The 20730-nt window shown below is 41.2% G+C and overlaps 1 protein-coding gene across 1 annotated transcript in view; it reads right to left on the minus strand.

The window, feature by feature from the left end:
• LOC308328305 (uncharacterized protein) overlaps positions 1-18628 on the minus strand; it is a gene marked incomplete at its 3' end in the record, with an annotated part of 20812 nt that extends 2184 nt beyond the window's left edge. The window contains exons 1-9 of the mRNA XM_080782073.1: positions 18512-18628; positions 17776-18082; positions 17271-17363; positions 11988-12231; positions 9535-9695; positions 6673-7207; positions 4642-4815; positions 3678-3851; positions 3322-3480 (exon numbers count right to left, since the gene is read on the minus strand). Coding sequence (XP_080638199.1) covers positions 3322-3480; positions 3678-3851; positions 4642-4815; positions 6673-7207; positions 9535-9695; positions 11988-12231; positions 17271-17363; positions 17776-18082; positions 18512-18550 — 1886 coding nt within the window. The 5' untranslated portion in view covers positions 18551-18628. The remainder of the gene's footprint in view (positions 1-3321; positions 3481-3677; positions 3852-4641; positions 4816-6672; positions 7208-9534; positions 9696-11987; positions 12232-17270; positions 17364-17775; positions 18083-18511) is intronic.
• Between the last annotated feature and the right edge of the window lie 2102 nt (positions 18629-20730).

Consider the following 20730-nt stretch of genomic DNA (forward strand, 5'->3'; position numbering starts at 1 on the left):
CATTCACCATTAAACATTTATTGAATAAAGCAGTGGTTCTCAACCAGTGGTCCGGGGACCACGAGTGGTCCTTAACCCATTTAGACCTGAGATCAGATTCTAAAAATGTCTTCTACATCCCGACAGTTTTCTGAAAAAGCCATGTTTCTGTCAGTCGTTCTTTGATTTTTCAAAAATAGCAGACCTACACGCTGCTGCTTCCACTGCTTGAAGATCTGCTATTTTTCAATAGCTAAAGCATAGCATGACGCTAACACCAAAAGGGGTTCACCTATTCTGGGCGGGAACCCCTTTTGGTGTTTTAAGCATTATGTTATACTTTAGCTATTGAAAAATAGCAGATCTACGAGCTTGTAGATCTTCTATATTTGAAAAATCATGAAAATGTGGTGCAAATATTTGAATATATAGTCTTTCAGAGCGAACGTTTTTAACTCAAATCTTTGCTTCAGTGGCCAATTTCATATAATTTTTTGGGTACTTGATATGAAATAGTTTGAGCACCACTGATATACTGTAGAAATATAGGTTTTTCAGAAAACTGTCAAGAGTTACAAGACATTTTCTTAATTTCGACGTCAGGTCTAAATGGGTTAAGGGGGCTCCAGGTGGTCCAATCCACTTTATTTATAAAGCACATTTGTATACAAGGTTGAAACAAAGTGCTGCACACAAAGAAATACTAAAATATCAAAGAAAAAACAACAACAGTACATAAACAGGGCAACATAAGGACACAATGCAGTGGAAGCAGCAACTCTTAATCAGTATGTTCAAATGCCAAGGAGTACAAGTGAGTTTTCAGACGTGATTTAAACACAGACAAGGACTGAGAAGCTCTGACATGAGGTGGAAGTTCATTCCACAGTGTAGACGCTACAATGGGAAATGACCCATTCCCCCCCGGGCGGGATTTCAGCTTTGATTTAGGGATCTTGAGAAGTGACGGGTCAGCCGACCTCAGGGCCCTTGTCGATACTTTGGGAGCTACAAGTTCCGATTTATGGACTGGTGCCAACTAAATGATGGAGAGTTGGTAACAAAGTGGACCCTTACAGATCTTTAACTCTTGAGACCCTCCCGGGTGCATTTGGTTTCATTTTACGCTCTCAAGAGTTAAATTACTGTTAAACATCTGCATTAAGAACATCTGTCAAGAACCCACAGAATGATCTGTATTTGGCTGCGGACCCCCATCTGAAAATATGTTGTTTTAGGGATACCACAGAAGCAAAGATTTGAGTGAAAATGTTCGCTCTGAAAGAATATATATTCAAAGATTTTGCGCCGCATTCTAATGATTTAAAAAATAGCAAAAACATTAAAGCAAAAATGCGGCACTCAGTGCCGCGCTATGAGCTTGTAGATCTGCTATTTTTCAATAGGTAAAGTATAACAATGCTTAAAACACCAACAGGGATACTTTTAATTGGTTTCATATTTGTAAAGCCCACACACAGACGTACACAGTGTTCAATAGCACTGATTTATTGCAGAAAAAAGAAAAACAGAGATAGGTTTGCATCCGACATACTAAAATATGTACACCCAAAACTGCTGAGTCAATCTAAGCTCGCCTTCACACCAGAAAGCTTTACTGCGATTAAAACCAACCCTGATGCATTGTCGGAAAGTGCGTTTCGTTTGGCAGGTGTGAAGCCTCATTCGAATCCTAATCAAAGAACCGCATTCTACTCATTCTAAAAAACGGGGTTTCTCTTCGCTTCCAATCACACTTGATTTCGATTCGGTGCAGGTGGGAATGCAATCACATCAAATAAAGGAAATGAAGCAGACAATGTGGCGGATGAATGAGGAGTAAAGTTGGAGACGGAGAAGGGATATTTTACGCAGCGAGATGTCCCGTTACTGTCTGTCTGTCTGTCTGTCTGTCTGTCTGTCTGTCTGTCTGTCTGTCTGTCTGTCTGTCTGTCTGTCTGTCTGTCTGTCTGTCTGTCTGTCTGTCTGTCTGTCTGTCTGTCTGTAAACATGGAGGGCTGTCACTGTATGCGGGGATCCAAGTGCTGGAGACTTTCTTCATCTTGTTTAAATGTAAATACTGCAAAATTAAACACATGCTTAAGCATGATCTATAAACTGTATAGCTAACATGGCATGTGCAGAGTATATATTATGCAGAGTGCAGAGTATACTCATTTAATATGATGATCGGATAGCCTAATCTATAAGAGTACAGATTGTAAACTAATTAAGGATCATTTTGCGCCATCTCCATGTGCCTCGGCCATGTGCCCGCAAAAGAACAGTCAGTTTGTGGCACGCGCACGCGTGCACACGCACGCACGCACGCACGAACGAACGCACGCACAGTTAGTCCATTCGCAGCGACTCTACCAGGGTTATTTAATCCATTAATAAAATGTGCCCAGCGATTTATAAACACGGAGCACTTTTACCGACGGACCGGATGTTGCTGTAGCAGCTAAATGTAGCCAAAACACTCTAAACACGATTCTATCGCGACTAGCGACTGGACAGCGGGGGCCCGTCTAACACATAATCTTTTCTTAGAATTAGACGGAATGATTTAGATCGCGAGTTAGAGTATGTTGCGCAACATAGAGGATTGCGCAACAAGCGCTCCTAGGCTGTAGAGAGATGCGACCGGTTTTGAGATCATTAATCTCTGTCGTTTTTATCAATCCCCGTCTCAAGCACCAGACCGTACTAAGTACCAGGACGGAGATCTCCGCCATGGGCCCCCAACCTGTTAATAATGAGCTGCTCTGCCTCTCTGACAACTAGCAGCTCAGCTACGCAGCTCTGCGCAGCCTGCCTCGGCTGCCTGCCTGCTTGTTGCACTGATTGCTTTAGTGCTGGTTGCACCGACTGCTTTAGTGCTGGTTGCACCGACTGCTTTAGTGCTGGTTGCACCGACTGCTTTAGTGCTGGTTGCACCGACTGCTTTAGTGCTGGTTGCACCGACTGCTTTAGTGCTGGTTGCACCGACTGCTTTAGTGCTGGTTGCACCGACTGCTTTAGTGCTGGTTGCAACGACTGCTTTAGTGCTGGTTGCACCGACTGCTTTAGCTGTACTGCTGCTGACTGATTGGAGCAGAGTGGATTCAGAGGCGGGGCTACTTGGCCAGTAGAAAACAGCAACATGCATGTGTCTCAGACTCTCAACCTCTCTTTCAAACTTCACGTGCATTGCGTAAATCTCACGTTAATTAAATTAACGCTGTTAAAAGGAATTTGTGTTGACGCACGATTAACATGTTAACTTTGACAGCCTGAGAAAAAATAAAATAAAAACGTATTTTTAACCAAGATGGATGGACACAGTCCAAGTCGACTCACTTGACAGTCTCCAGTCCAGCAGAGAGCAGCGTCTGCTCAGCATCTCCTCCTGGGTGGTTACGGCTGAGGTCCACATGCTTCAGATGGGAGGAGGGGTTGAGGGCTACAGCTGAAGCCAGAGAAGAACAGCCTTTCTCTGTGATCGCACAGCCTGACAACCTGCAGAGATATCCACACTTTAACAAACTGCTGTTGATGCTCCAGTACAGAGAAAACTCTATTTACCTCAGAGTCTGCAGTAAAGATCCACACAGAATAAAACTCTATTTACCTCAGAGTCTGCAGTACAGATACACACAGAATAAAACTCTATTTACCTCAGAGTCTGCAGTACAGATCCACACAGAATAATTTACCTCAGAGTCTGCAGGTGACAATGTGGACTCTTCACTCCGGCACATAGAAGCTCAATTCCAGAGTCCTGCAGGTTGTTCAAAGTCAGGTCTAATTCTCTCAAATGGGAAGGATTGGAGGCGAGAGCCGAGGCCAGAACTTCACAGCTTCTCTCCGACAACCAGCAGTTCTTCAGACTAGAGAGAGAGAGAGAGAGAGAGAGAGAGAGAGAGAGAGAGAGAGAGAGAGAGAGAGAGAGAGAGAGAGAGAGAGAGAGATTTTAAGACGAATTAAATACATATTCCTGCCATACAATTTCCGTTGGCTCATGCAGCATAAGTTTTCCACATAAAACCTTCTCTCCCACTGGGTTTTTAGATATGGATCCAAAGTTCACGTTTAGAACGTTTTGTGCATTTTGATCAAAGTGTCGGGGGCTGACCAGCCTGCGCGGGGGCAGTTACGCCCCTGATACCAATTAAGAATTAACATTGATATAAATATCATTCAAAACTAGGGGATGACACTCTGACAGAACACATTCAACCACTCATAGTGTCATCAGAGGTGTTTAGTGTTTTAATCCATTCTGACCTGAGATCAGATTCTAAAAATGTCTTCTATATCCTGACAGTTTTCTGAAAAAGCTATGTTTCTATGTCAGTAGCAGACCTACAAGTGCATAGCGTGCCACTATGAGTGCGCACTGTGAGCTTGTAGATCTGCTATTTTACAATAGTTAAAGCATAACATAATGCTAACACCAAAAGGGGTTCCCGCCCAAAATGGGTTAAATGTAGTATCTCAGCATAAAGACTACATACATTAGTCACTGTATCTTATCAATATTAAGGTCAGTGTGAGTTACCATGATATCAAACCTTATCCACACTTCAAATAAAGTACCACCTCCATAATAACTGCATTATAATCACTTACTATGAATGTACAGAATGTAATCAAATAAAATTTGTAAATTAATCTGACCTGAGAATCTCCAGACAACAGTTTGGGCTCTTCAGTGCAGCACAGATGAGATCCACTCCGGAATCCTTCAAGACGTTTCCACTCAAGTCCAGTTCCCTCAAATGGGACGGATTGGAGCTGAGAGCTGAAGCCACAACTTCAATGTGTTCCTCATCGAGGTCACAGTCAGCAAGTCTGTAATTACAGATTAAATGTAAAATCAGAGATGATCAAAACAGAACAGACCACGTTCACTGTCAAAGAGGTTCCCTGTGGAGTTGTCTGAAATGTGTGTGTGTTTGGATACTTTTCTGTCTAAGCAAATAAGAGGCATATTGAATTTATATGTGCTCATACCTTTCCACTGTTTAATTGATTGGAATACAAACATTAAATAATGAAAACAACAAATCGCTGCTGTTGCTCCACTCTGACAGTGAAGTGAAGAAATGTTCTGTCAACAGATGAACAGCCTGTACGACCGCATGACATTTGTTAAATATTTTGGTTTGCTTAACAAAGTCCTCTGTGAACGCTAAGCAGACCTAATGCAACAATGCAAACATTTGGTCCTTGATCCAGACCTTGTAAGCAAACATTAGGTGTGAAAGGCACCTAAAAGATCTTCAATCTAGTTCTTCAGACGTTAGCAGGATGTCAATAAGAACAGAGAAGTGGAAGATAGATGGAAATCGTGGAACTTACATTTAAATGTATTAAGTAACGTGTAAACGTAATGACCAAGCTCATTGTTTAAAAGACCATCCTCTGTACACCCCTTCACTAATGGTACGGTCCATTTCTCATTTGGTATAGTCTGTTTTAATTGTAGAATAACTAATGACACTGGTAAATAGTACACACACACACACACACACACACACACACACACACGTTTTGTGCATTTTGATCAAACTGTCGGGGGCTGACTAACGTCTAGTTACGCCCCTGATACTCAACACCAATTAAGAATTAACATTAATATAAATATCATTCAAAACTAGGGGATGACACTCTGACAGAACACATTCACCCGTACTTGTCATCAGAGGTGTTTAGTGTTTTAAATGTAGTATCTCAGCATAAAGACTACATACATTAGTCACTGTATCTTATCAATATTAAGGTCAGTGTGAGTTACCATGATATCAAACCTTATCCACACTTCAAATAAAGTACCACCTCCATAATAAGTTATAACTGCATTATAATCACTTACTATAACAGAATGTAACCAAATAAAAATAAAAATGGTAAATTAATCTGACCTGAGAATCTCCAGACAACAGTTTGGGCTCTTCAGTGCAGCACAGATGAGATCCACTCCGGAATCATTCAAGACGTTTCCACTCAAGTCCAGTTCTCTCAAATGGGACGGATTGGAGCTGAGAGCTGAAGCCACAACTTCAATGTGTTCCTTCTCGAGGTCACAGTAAGAAAGTCTGTAATTACAGATTAAATGTAAAATCAGAGATGATCAAAACAGAAAAGACCACGTTCACTGTCAAAGAGGTTCCCTGTGGAGCTGTCTGAAATGTGTGTTTGGATACTTTTCTGGCTAATATATAAGCAAATAAGAGGCATATTGCATTTATATGTACTCATACTTTTCCACTGTTTTCATTTGATTGGAATACAAACATTAAATAATGAAAATAACAACTCGCTGCTGTTGCTCCACTCTGACAGTGAAGTGAAGAAATGTTCTGTCAACAGATGAACAACGAATTTCTCATTTGGTATAGTCCGTTTTCATTGTAGAATAACTAATGAGGACACTGGTAAATAGCACACACACACACACACACACACACACACACACACACACACACACACACACACACACACACACACACACACACACACACACACACACACACACACACACACACACACACACACACACTTTGAGCCATTCATTCATAAATATTAAGTGAGTCTCACTAAACTGAAATAATGTTCTCATGTGTCACAATGACAATGTGTACATGTGTTTATTTTTATTTTGAATGAAAGCTGCTCTAACATGATTATATTCTTATGACTACTAACCTGGCCGTTTTGCAGTTCCTCACAGCTGGGACCAGTCTCCGTCGCCCCTCGTTGTCTGCGTTGTATTTCTGCAGGTCCAACTCCTCCAGGACCTCCTCTGACATCTGCAGCATGGAGGCCAGAGCTGAACACTGAGGCACAGAGAGTTCCTTCCCTGAGCTGTTCTCTGACTCCAGGTACTGTTGGATCCCCCGACTGACTGACGGGTCGTTCATCTCCATCAGACAGTGGAAGATGTTGATACATCTGTCAGGAGAGGCATCATCGTCATCCATCTCCTTCAGGTTGTCGATGACTCTCTGGATCTCCTCTGGAGGGTTCTCTGTCTGACCCAGCAGGCCTCCTAACAGACTCTGGTTGGACTGCAGTGAGAGACCATGAAGGAAACGGACAAAGAGGTCCAGTTGTCCACTCTCACTCTTCAGGGTTTTCTTCATAACAGCCTTCAGGAAGTCAGACAGGGAAATGTTCCTGTATGAACCGCCACTGCCTGAACCGTCACTGTCTGAACCGTCACTGTCTGAACCGTCACTGTCTGAACCGTCACTGTCTGAACCGTCACTGTCTGAATGATCATTTCCCAGGAATGTCTTCAGGACCTCCGTGTTCTTCTGTGTGAAACAGTGGAACAGGTAGACTGCAGCCAGAAACTCCTGGATGCTCAGATGAACGAAGCAGTAGACAGTTTTCTTGAAGAAAAAGCCGTCTTCTTTGAAGAAGGTTGTGCAAAAGCCAGAGATCAAGTCCTTGATCACATCAAGACCACACGCTTTCAGGTCTTTCTCATCGAAAATTATTCGTCCTTTGTCCAGTTGGTCAAACGCCAGCTTTCCCAGCTTCAGAAGAACATCTCTTGCATCCTTTATGAGCTTCTCTTTGTCTTCATCCTCTAGTGAAGGATCCTTCATCTTCTCCCGCAGTGTCTCACCCATCAGGAAGTGGCAGAACAGCTCAACCAGGGTTTTGGGCAGCTCTGTCATCCCCGTGTTCTGCACAACGGTAGCAAGGATCCAACAGAAGACTGGGATTTCACACATGGTGTGGAGCATCTTTGATTTCTGGATGTGTGAGAAGATTGAGCTGGCCTGGTTCTCATCACTGATGATCTTCATGAAGAACTTCTGGAAGAAGTCCTTCTTCTGGTCATCATCAATGAAGCCTCGTACTTCAGTCATCCTGTTAACAAACGCCTTAGGAATCTGTTTGACTGCTGCAGGTCGTGAGGTTATCCAGATGCGAGCAGAGGGGAGCAGCTCTCCCTTGATGAGGTTTACAAGCAGATGTTCCACTGGGTACGAATCCATCACATTCATGAGGCCAAAATCTGTTTTGAAATCGAACTGGAAATTTTCTTCATCATATCCATCCATAACAATCATGACTTTGAAGGGGCTCTTGTTGTAGCTTACTGACTTCTGCAACACCTTGAAGATGTCATTAAGAACTTCTTCCTCAATGAATCTGGTTTCCTTGATGCAGTGGTGAATTAGCTGTGCCAAAGTAAATTTCTTTCCCTTGAGCTGATTTAACTGGCGGAACTTGAGCGGGAACACGAGGTGTGGACCTTGGCCGAAACGTTTCTTGGCCCAGTCAGACAGATACTTTAGTACGAGGAACGTTTTGCCAATTCCTGCACAGCCAGTGGTCAGTGCTGATCTTATGTCTCTTCCAGAAGGGTCTTCGTGAATTTCTTCAGGTTGGATTTGTGTTCCATGTCCTGGCTTCTTCATCTCCATCTGTCTGACCTCATGGTGGCTGTGGATTTCTGTGTCTTTGATGTCTAGATTGTGGAGCGGGATGAAGACCGTTTCAACCTCAACCTCAGACTCTGTGCCCAATTTGACATAAGTACTGCAGCTACTGCTCATGTTGTCCTTAAGCTGGTCTTCATAGTAAGTAATGGGAAGCCCTGATGTTTCCACCAACGGACCTGAGAGAGAGAGAGAGAGAGAGAGAGAGAGAGAGAGAGAGTATGTGTTCCTGTTACCAATAACAGAAAGGTAGTTGGAACAACAGATGTTCAGGAGGCGGAGGAACACACCTTGACCATCCTCCGCCCTCCACGCCGATCTACCTGAGCCTACTTATACCCGCCCCAGACAACCCAGCATCCTCTATGCTTTTTGTATCTCGCCACCATCCCCATCACCACCACAGGACCAGCAGCATCTCCACTCTCCTCCATCTCTCCTCACCTTCCTCACAGTTCCCACGGGGGGACCACACCTCCACGTGTACCGTGGGCTGACCACTACACGACCCCCTCCCCAAAGACTCCAGGGTCGGCGACCCCCCCGGAACCCACGCCCCGCTCTCCTCCTCATCATGTCATTCATTCATTCAATAAAACCTTTAAACCTTCCACAATGGTGTGTTCATTCCAACTAGTGAATAGAACATTTTCCACTCCAGTCATTGTGGACTAGTTATGACAACTCACTGGACTCTGAGACCCTGCTGTCAACAATCAATCAATGTTTATGTGTCACTACCATAGACTGTAAAAGAATATGGACAAAGCTTTCTCCGGGTCTGATATGGACGTAAGATGAAGCCTGTCAGTCCTTGAATTGTAAATCGCCATCTCCTGACTGACTGACGGGTCGTTCATCTCCATCAGACAGTGGAAGATGTTGATACATCTGTCAGGAGAGGCACGGCGATCATCCATCTCCTTCAGGTTGTCGATGGCTCTCTGGATCTCCTCTGGACGGTTCTCTGTCTGACCCAGCAGGCCTCCTAACAGACTCTGGTTGGACTGCAGTGAGAGACCATGAAGGAAACGGACAAAGAGGTCCAGTTGTCCACTCTCACTCTTCAGGGTTTTCATCATAACAGCCTTCAGGAAGTCAGACAGGGAACTGTCACCATCATCTTCCAGGAATGTCTTCAGGACCTCCGTGTTCTTCTGTGTGAAACAGTGGGACAGGTAGACTGCAGCCAGAAACTCCTGGATGCTCAGATGAACAAAGCAGTAGACCGTTTGTTTGAAGAACAAGCCGTCTTCTTTGAAGAAGGTTGTGCTTTTCGTATCCCGCCACCATCCCCATCACCACCACAGGACCAGCAGCATCTCCACTCTCCTCCATCTCTCCTCACCTCCTCCCTTCCTCACGCCTCCACGTGTACCGCGGGCTGACCGCCACACGACCCCCTCTCCAAAGACTCCAGGGTCGGTGACGCCCCCGGAACCCACGCCCCGCTCCCCCCGCTCTCCTCCTGATCATGTCATTCATTCATTCAATAAAACCTTTAACCCTTCCACAATGGTGTGTTCATTCCAACTAGTGAATAGAACATTTTCCACTCCAGTCATTGTGGACTAGTTATGACAACTCACTGGACTCTGAGACCCTGCTGTCAACAATCAATCAATGTTTATGTGTCACTACCATAGACTGTAAAAAAAAATATGGACAAAGCGTTCTCCGGGTCTGATATGGACGTAAGATGAAGCCTCTCAGTCCTTGAATTGTAAATCGCCATCTTTCTAGATCCGTTTGGGCCCAGCTGGCCATTGGCTGGCCCAGACAACGAGGAGGGACTTCCCCCCTTCTTCTTCGTTGGTTTTTATTTTGACTCGAACGGGGGGTGGCTCCCGATCATAGACTGTAACAGTAGCCACGCCCCTCAGAACATACTCGACTTTATGGACATTTTTTAAATAAATGGGACCATAAAGAAATATTATGACATGAGAAATGAGACTTTAAACTAGTGACTGGAAGCAGAAGGTATTCATGACCATGTTTATTAAGGTAATACAGTGAAGTTGGGTCCAAATACATGGACCTCTATGGAGATATGGGTTTTTTTGGGCCCAATGACAGCGCCACAACAGGCCATTATATGAACTTTCAGGAAGTCCCGATTTCCTTAGTGGCTTCACAAAATATCTGTCTGACTGCCTCCCTGGTCACTACTCACAAGATGGAAGAAGAGGACATTCCAAAAGTGCTTGGTTTAAATATTTTATATGTCTTTGTAAATCTCATTTCTTATTATGATCAACTTTCCCTCACAAACGTTACGCCTCCTGTCCCCTACTAATCTCATGTCGTCACATAGCTGTATAGACGTGTCATTATTTGTCCCAGGACCCAACGGCAACGCTAACATCGAGGGGGACAAAACCTCCATAACCAAACACTGAGTCACCTCAATGGTTCTACCCACAGATAAGCACTCATGTTGGGCTTGTTCTACCCACAGATAAGCACTCATGTTGGGCTTGTTCTACCCACAGATAAGCACTCATGTTGGGCTTGTTCTACCCACAGATAAGCACTCATGTTGGGCTTGTTCTAACCACAGATAAGCACTCATGTTGGGCTTGCTGCCTCACTGGCCTGGAGCCGAGTTAATACTTGCGACTGCAGACCTAGTAGCCACCGACGCTATCTCAGTTTCACTATGAATATTGCAAAAACGGTCGGGCAGTTACAGTATAGGTAATACTAACAAACATCACACCATCCTGGCTGCTCTTTGGGTTGTTCCTAAGGGCAGTTACAGTATAGGTAATACTAACAAAAATCACACCATCCTGGCTGCTCTTTGGGTTGTTCCTAAGGGCAGTTACAGTATAGGTAATACTAACAAACATCACACCATCCTGGCTGCTCTTTGGGTTGTTCCTAAGTAGGGGTGGACGATAATGGGCTGGCGTATCGAGCTCCATCCCAGCTCCTAAGACTGGCCTTGATCCCCAGGTTGATCAGGCTTTTACTGTCCAGGCACCGAGGCTGAGGAAAGCAGTGCCCTCTTTACAGCTCTAATTGTATATCTTGTTCTGATGTGTTGTTTGCTGTTTTTAAAAAGTTCCTAAAACTCTATTCAGAAAAGTGATATACAAATAAATTAATGATGTAATTATGATCACAATTTATCTATTTAACTTAACAGCACTCACCTGATGTTTCTGAAGTGTCCACAGCTCTCCTATAAGACAAATAGAATATATATATATATATATATAAGACCCAATATAAATAAATAGTAGCATTTTATCTTCAGCATTAGTGAGGAGCAATTAATTGAAGATAGTTTGGAAATGCTGAAGTTGTCCTTTAACCACATGAAGAATACACATTTAAAAAAATAACAAAGATCCCCTCATACAATGTTAGCACCACAGTGAAGTTCTGGGTAAACATTCATTAGAGTGTGGACCTCTTTGATAGAAAGATAATTCAATAATATAGATAATTCAATAATAGAAATAGAAATAGAAATTTCCGTTACACATGTTCGTTAGAATGTGCACCTTTCACTTTAAAAACAAAAACAAACTATTGTGAATGAGAGTTACTTACAGCTCATCAAGGAGAGGCTTCTGATGTTCTTCTAGACCTTTGTAGAAAAGGTCTTTGGCTTTTCTGGTGTTCAGGGGTCCGTTCAGGAGTTCCCTCATCATCTCCTGAGTGGTGGACTTAGACCTCACATTATTGTAGCCCTCTCTGGTGATCACACCGTTCTGAAGGAGCAGATCCAGGATGGGATTGACCATGGTCACTTTCTGAATGAGCTTTGACCAGTGTTGCTCGACAAAATGTTTCTCTGAAGATGAGGGGAATGAAAATGGAGTTGTTGCTGATACTCTGTTGCCAAGCACATTTAAACATGCTACTGTACGTTTTACAATGCTAATACTTCCCATCTCTGTGTTAATGGCATATATTAGCAAGTATTTGTATGCACCTGTCACCGTTTGAGACCTGGTGAAGCGGCTAAACGGTGTGAACTATTGGTAGTTTCAGCTCACCTTTAGCTTTAGAGACTCCTCCACTTGCTGACGTTGAACTTGACATTGTTGGGTCAGCGCCTGTAGCTTCATGCTGGTCTGATGTCACAGCTACTGTTGAGTTAGAAAAGACAACAGAATTGTATAAGAAACCTGCTGCTTAACAGTGTTGAATAGCTCTATATTGTGACAGTAATCATTGCTATAGTGTGTGTGTTTAGTAACAGGGTTAAATAGCTCTATATTGTGACAGTAATCATTTCTATAGTCTATAGAGTGTGTTTAGTAACAGTGTTAAATAGCTCTATATTGTGACAGTAATCATTGCTATAGTGTGTTCAGTAACGGTGTTAAATAGCTCTATATTGTGACAGTAATCATTGCTATAGAGTGTGTTCAGTAACAGTGTTAAATAGCTCTATATTGTGACAGTAATCATTGCTATAGTGTGTTCAGTAACGGTGTTAAATAACTCTATATTGTGACAGTAATCATTGCTTTAGAGAACAATGTGTTGTGAGCTTGTAAATCTGCTATTTGTGTATAATGTTCTCCTCAGAATAGGGAAGCTGGGGTTCAAGTGGTTAATCAGTTTATTGAAGACATCTATTCATAGTTTCAGCTAACCTTCAGCTTTAGAGACTCCTCCACTTGCTGACGTTGAACTTGACATTGTTGGGTCAGCGCCTGTAGCTTCATGCTGGTCTGATGTCACAGCTACTGTTGAGTTAGAAAAGAACAGAATTGTATAAGAAACCTGCTGTTTAACAGTGTTAAATAGCTCTATATTGTGACAGTAATCATTGCTATAGAGTGTGTTCAGTAACAGTGTTAAATAGCTCTATATTGTGACAGTAATCATTGCTATAGAGCAGGGGTGGGCAATTATTTTTCCCAAGGGGCCAAATGAGAAACAGAAAATATTTTGGAGGGCCGGGCCAAAAGGCTGAACTTATTTATGCATAATATCAATTTTATTTCTATATAAATAGCAGTAAATGGCATTGTTTTGCAAAGCAATGGTAAACTAAATGTGAAACATTTGACTCAAATTATAGGCAGAGTGACTATTTTACATCATGATGATGTACAATAAGAGCACCCCTCACTTCACATGGGTGTGATTTTTTTACTTTCTACTTGCAGGCTTGAGACGTTTCCTTTCCCAGTTGAAAACTATGTTTTTGTTTAAGTTGCAAGTCCTGTAAATACTAGCATTTTAATTTAACAATGAGAACATTAGAGGTAGCTCTCTTAATAGTTCCATTCGAAGGACATTGGAGGTGCCACTTTCACAACCCATGGTGCGCTGCTTACTATCGAGAGATGAGTGTTAAGTCACAACCATTAAACAACCACGTTCTGAAAACAATAATAAGCCAACCAGTGATGGTATTGTTGAGACTTGGCAGCCTGGCAGGCGCTGTATGTTGACGTGTGCACGTTCGTTCTGCCAAATTTACTTTGTGGTTCAACGGTACGTCGATCGACTCGTGTGCCGAAAACAGACGATCCAAAAGCTCACGGCGCATCGCCCAAGCTTTCTGAACTTCAGAAGCATGCCACATTCTGGGCGCAACAACGCCATACGGCAGCATCTTAAAACATCTTAACTTTATTGGCGAGGCGGGTTAAATAAAGCAATGAAGCATAATGGGATTTAACTTGTCCTCCTGCAAGGAAGTTTGGTAATCAAAGCATGCGCCTGCGCCTACCGTGTTGTGGAGCTGCATGCTTCATGGCTATTTGCATTCACCGACGTAGTCAACAATAAATCCAAAAAGCCGACATTTTCGCATATGAGGGGGGTGAAGGAAGAAAGACAGGTTCTCAATCACACGCAATTCACGTGCACAGTTGACGTGCAGATTGCGTGCACTGTGAGAATACATGGGCTTCAAAATAAAAGCAATGCGGTTTTAGTCCACCCATAAGGTAATTAGAAAGTACTGTATGTTTTATTTTCGGATTATCAAGTAATCTTTCACAGGCCGGTCAGAGTCAGGCGGCGGGCCGTATTTGGCCCGCGGGCCGTACAATGCCCAGGTCTGCTATAGTGTGTTCAGTAACAGTGTTAAATAGCTCTATATTGTGACAGTAATCATTGCTATAGTGTGTGTTCAGTAACAGTGTTAAATAGCTCTATATTGTTACAGTAATCATTGCTATAGATTGTGTTCAGTAACAGTGTTAAATATCTCTATATTGTGACAGTAATCATTGCTATAGAGTGTGTTCAGTAACAGTGTTAAATAGCTCTATATTGTGACAGTAATCATTGCTATAGAGTGTTTAGTAACAGTGTTAATAGCTCTATATTGTGACAGTAATCATTGCTATAGAGTGTGTTCAGTAACAGTGTTAAATAGCTCTATATTGTGACAGTAATCGTTGCTATAGAGTGTGTTCAGTAACAGTGTTAAATAGCTCTATATTGTGACAGTAATCATTGCTATAGAGTGTGTTCAGTAACAGTGTTAAATAGCTCTATATTGTGACAGTAATCATTGCTATAGAGTGTGTTCAGTAACAGTGTTAAATAGCTCTATATTGTTACAGTAATCATTGCTATAGTGTGTGTTCAGTACCAGTGTTAAATAGCTCTATATTGTGACAGTAATCATTGCTATAGAGTGTGTTCAGTAACAGTGTTAAATAGCTCTATATTGTGACAGTAATCATTGCTATAGAGTGTGTTCAGTACCAGTGTTAAATAGCTCTATATTGTGACAGTAATCATTGCTATAGTGTGTTCAGTAACGGTGTTAAATAGCTCTATAGTGTGACAGTAATCATTGCTATAGAGTGTGTTCAGTAACAGTGTTAAATAGCTCTATATTGTTACAGTAATCATTGCTATAGTGTGTTCAGTAACAGTGTTAAATAGCTCTATATTGTGACAGTAATCATTGCTATAGAGTGTGTTCAGTAACAGTGTTAAATAGCTCTATATTGTGACAGTAATCATTGCTATAGTGTGTTCAGTAACAGTGTTAAATAGCTCTATATTGTTACAGTAATCATTGCTATAGAGTGTGTTCAGTAACAGTGTTAAATAGCTCTATATTGTTACAGTAATCATTGCTATAGAGTGTGTTCAGTAACAGTGTTAAATAGCTCTATATTGTTACAGTAATCATTGCTATAGTGTGTTCAGACAGTAACAGTGTTAAATAGCTCTATATTGTTACAGTAATCATTGCTATAGAGTGTGTTCAGTAACAGTGTTAAATAGCTCTATATTGTTACAGTAATCATTGCTATAGATTGTGTTCAGTAACAGTGTTAAATAGCTCTATATTGTTACAGTAATCATTGCTATAGTGTGTTCAGTAACAGTGTTAAATAGCTCTATATTGTTACAGTAATCATTGCTAGTATAGTGTGTTCAGTAACAGTGTTAAATAGCTCTATATTGTGACAGTAATCATTGCTATAGTGTGTTCAGTAACAGTGTTAAATAGCTCTATATTGTGACAGTAATCATTGCTATAGTGTGTTCAGTAACAGTGTTAAATAGCTCTATATTGTTACAGTAATCATTGCTATAGAGTGTGTTCAGTAACAGTGTTAAATAGCTATATATTGTTACAGTAATAATTGCTATAGTGTGTGTGTACAGTAACAGTGTTAAATAGCTCTAAATTGTTACAGTAATCATTGCTATAGTGTGTGTGTTCAGTAACAGTGTTAAATAGCTCTATATTGTTACAGTAATCATTGCAATAGAGTGTGTTCAGTAACAGTGTTAAATAGCTCTATATTGTGACCGTAATCATTGCTATAGTGTGTGTGTGTGTGTGTGTGTGTGTGTGTGTGTACAGTAACAGTGTTAAATAGCTCTATATTGTGACAGTAATCATTGCTATAGAGTGTGTTCAGTAACAGTGTTAAATAGCTCTATATTGTTACAGTAATCATTGCTATAGTGTGTTCAGTAACAGTGTTAAATAGCTCTATATTGTGACAGTAATCATTGCTATAGAGTGTGTTCAGTAACAGTGTTAAATAGCTCTATATTGTGACAGCAATAATTGCTTTAGAGAACAACATGGCACATTGAAATGTGTTGTGAGCTTGTAAATCTGCTATTTGTGGATAATGTTCTCCTCAGAATAGGGAAGCTGGGGTTCAAGTGGTTAATCAGTTTTACATCTATTCATAGTTTCAGCTCACCTTCAGCTTTAGAGACTCCTCCACTTGCTGAATTTGAACTTGACATTGTTGGGTCAGCGCCTGTAGCTTCATGCTGGTCTGATGTCACAGCTACTGTTGAGGTAGAAAAGACAACAGCATTGTATAAGAAACCTGCTGTTTAACATTGTTAAATAGCTCTATATTGTGACAGTAATCATTGCTATAGAGTGTGTGTTCAGTAACAGTGTTAAATAGCTCTATATTGTGACAGTAATTATTGCTATAGTGTGTTTAGTAACAGTGTTAAATAGCTCTATATTGTTACAGTAATCATTGCTATAGTGTGTTCAGTAACAGTGTTAAATAGCTCTATATTGTCACAGTAATCATTGCTATAGAGCGTCACAGTCCCTCCCCCTTTCAGAACGGCGAGTGGCCCAGGAAATGAAAAGCAATGCCTTTTTCCCATAGCCGTTTCTGAAAGTATTTATTTAAAGACGGTTACACCGCGGACAAAGCCAACTCGGATCGTGACAAATCATGACAATGAACACAATATTTTGGGCCGATCAAATCATTTATAAGAAGAAAAACAAAACAAATAGTCTTGTCTCCTGCCTTTATTTTCTTCTTTCTAATAGTAATAAGTAATAATAATAGTAATAATTAATAATAATTCTAATAGTAATAAGTTAATCTATTCGTAGTTTCAGCTCACCTTCAGCTTTAGAGACTCCTTCACTTGCTGACGTTGAACTTGACATTGTTGGGTCAGCGCCTGTAGCTTCATGCTGGTCTGATGTCACAGCTACTGTTGAGTTAGAAAATAAAACAGCATTGTATAAGAAACCTGCTGTTACCAGGTAGTAATTAACTATTATCTGGCTATTAAACTGATGTTAAGTTGATTACATTAATGTTTAGCAAGGTAAATAACTGTTATTGCAGCAGGGAAGAATGTACTAGTAGGTCAATTGAGTACTCAAGTTCAAATGTTTCCAGAAAGAAAACATTATATTTGATTATTTCCTTGCTGTCTAACCACAATCTCCCCTTTGAAGTGTCTAAACACATGCACTAGATGAGTGCACAATCTCCCCTTTGAAGTGTCTAAACACATGCACTAGATGAGCACACAATCTCCCCTTTGAACCGTCTCCCATGTAAGACACTACAAATAATTCCTCCTTTGGCCAGGGATAGACCGTATGAGGTTCACCTACCTTTGGCCATGTGTGGTAACCTGTGCAGTAGATCATTCCTGTGGATCTTCTTCAGAACATTCACCATGATCTGAGGAGCATGACCGGGGTAGCTCAACACCATCAGATGAGCGATGCCCTTCTTGTTGTTCTTCTCAAGGAAGCACTGTGGGATTACAACCTCTGGGGTTGGAAGCGGTGGGAGAGGAACGAGGCCTTCAAAGATATCAGGGTGTTGCAAGTGAACCTTGAAGTCCTCGAACTCCCTGGTTTTCAGCTCCTTCAGAGTCTTCAAGATGAGTTCCTCAAGTAAATCCATGGATGGTTCCTGGGGCAAACGGAGAGAGGATGTTAACATCTCAGCTTTGTTCTCTAAAGCCGTGTTCACAATGAAAGACACAATAAACATATTTCTAGTCACTTGAATGGAGTTCATTCAATCACTGCACATACTATGGGAACAGTACGGAATTCACACAGGGTGACGTGTCTAGTGCGGTATAGTAGCATAGATAGTGCATAGTTTGTAGATGGTAGCATGCTGCTTTTTGCTTGCTACTCTCTGCTTACAGCTGCCGCCGCCAGCTAGCCCCCCCCCCCCCCCCCCCCCCCTACTGAGGCTACTGACCGTAACACCTGGAGGATGAGGCTACTGACCGTAACACCTGGAGGATGAGACTACTGACCGTAACACAGTGGATTTCTACAATGTATTTAAACCCTAACTTCAGTTAGTTTGGTAAGTAAATAAACAGACCTTGTGACAAATCCATCCCCGTAATTTGCTCCTCCCCATCTTGATGTCGTCCTTGCTGCTTCTTCTTCTGCTGCTTCTTCTTCTTCTGCTTCACGCTGACAGACGACAACAACAACAATGCATTTTAAAACTGCTTGTAATATTTAATATCATATTGTCCATGTCCCTCAAAGTTATTTCTAAAGGTTTGAGCCTCAATCACCACTCTGATATAACCAGTCCTTGTCAATGATTTATTTCTGGACTTTGAAAGCAGTTTAAGCTGCAGTACCACAATGTCCTGAGGTGGTGGGGGCGCTGATATGCAGATTATTTAATATTTGAGTCATTATAATACTGATGCTAGTTAAAACACAGGCTTGTTTCCATTACATGGCAGCTTGGAAAATCAACAATGGTGGACATTGTAAACAAAGTAGAAATGCAAATTTGGAACTGAAGACTGAAGAAGAGGAGGAATTATACAAAGTAGGGTGACATTGATGACATCACGAAGGACAAAATCAGTTGAGCTGTTCCTGAGAGCAATTTCCATTAAAGCACCTGATATGATATGAAAGCCTGATAGTTCAAAATTGGTTATTTGTGGGGATTGAAAACACAAATGCACAGCAGTGGTTTTCAACCCTTTTCACATGAAGGCCCGTCAGTAAATGACAATTGAAAACCAAATGCTGGTCCGTGTCTCAAATTCTGACTAAGTTTTAGTCGGAATTTGAGACACGGACCACCATTTGATGAGATTTAGACCCAAAACTAAAATATGCTGTTTTTGTGGGATACGATTTTGTCTACAATTCCATGCTTTTGGCAAAAAATCTTTACAATCTTTACAATTCTTAACAGTGTTAAATAGCTCTATATTGTGACAGTAATCATTGCTATATTGTGTGTTCAGTAACAGTGTTAAATAGCTCTATATTGTGACAGTAATCATTGCTATAGAGTGTGTTCAGTAAACAGTGTTAAATAGCTCTATATTGTGACAGTAATCATTGCTATATAGTGTGTATTCAGTAACAGTGTTAAATAACTCTATATTGTGACAGTAATCATTGCTATATAGTGTGTATTCAGTAACAGTGTTAAACTAGACAACCTCGTAGAGGTCGCAATTTAAAAAAATTGCAGAGTGTGGTTGCCGCAGTGGCTTACATATATGCCCCTCCCACTGATATTGCCAGCCTGTTACAGTTTCAAGTCACACCTTAGATCATGCGTAAGTAATTCGGAGGGGATTTAACCCCCGAAATTCTGTTTTTCCGACAAACGGTTACATTTATCGCGTTTGCGGCGCCCCCTATGGATGAAAATGAAAATGGAATTGCTTTTGGAACTCGGTTGAACGAACCACCCCGGACATGTGATTCAAATTTTGGATGGATTGGACATTCCGTTTGTGATTTATGGCATTTTTTGTGATAGGGTGCCCCTTCTACTAACTTTGGAAGATGATTCCGGCCGAACGATACGCACTACCAAAATTCTGAAGTTAGTATTTTAATCGGATGGGTCCAGAGATCACGTGTGCCGATTTCTGTGAGATTTGGACAAAATCTGTAGGAGGAAAAGCAAAAAGTGTGTTTTGGACAAAATTCAAAATGGCGGAAAATCCATCATGGCGGAAATGGGCGTGGCCTATATGTGGAGATGCGTCATGACCCAAGGAATCCAGGGAAAAAATAATTTTTATATATATATTTAAAATATATATTTATTTATAATTTTAATTAATTTTAGTGATAATTAGGAAATATTCCCCCAAGTTTTGTAACTATAATGCTTACAGTCGCAGAGGAAAAAATACTTGAATGTGATTTTTTGCATTTTTCCATTGAAGTCAATGGGATAATTTAATTCACTAATAAATTCATATCAATTAAACTATACAACATTTCTCTTAGCAAAGTACACGCACACGATTCCCGATTTTTCCGGTCAATTTGACATATGGCTGAAGTGCGTACAGTCAAAACTGAGGGAGGAGTAGTGCGGCAAACTAAAGACTAATGGAATAATAATAATAAAGTGTTACAGTTACAAGAGTCTGGTTGCCCTGTTAGGGCAACCACACTAACAGTAATCATTGCTATATAGTGTGTATTCAGTAACAGTGTTAAATAGCTCTATATATTGTGAAAAACACTGGTCTAGACATAGCATTGTAGAGTATATACTTATAGTTTAATTGATATTCTACTGTTAGACAGCTGTTCTTA

Source organism: Protomyctophum bolini (genome assembly GCF_963924005.1).
Source record: "Protomyctophum bolini genome assembly, chromosome: 14".
Classification (NCBI taxonomy): domain Eukaryota; kingdom Metazoa; phylum Chordata; class Actinopteri; order Myctophiformes; family Myctophidae; genus Protomyctophum; species Protomyctophum bolini.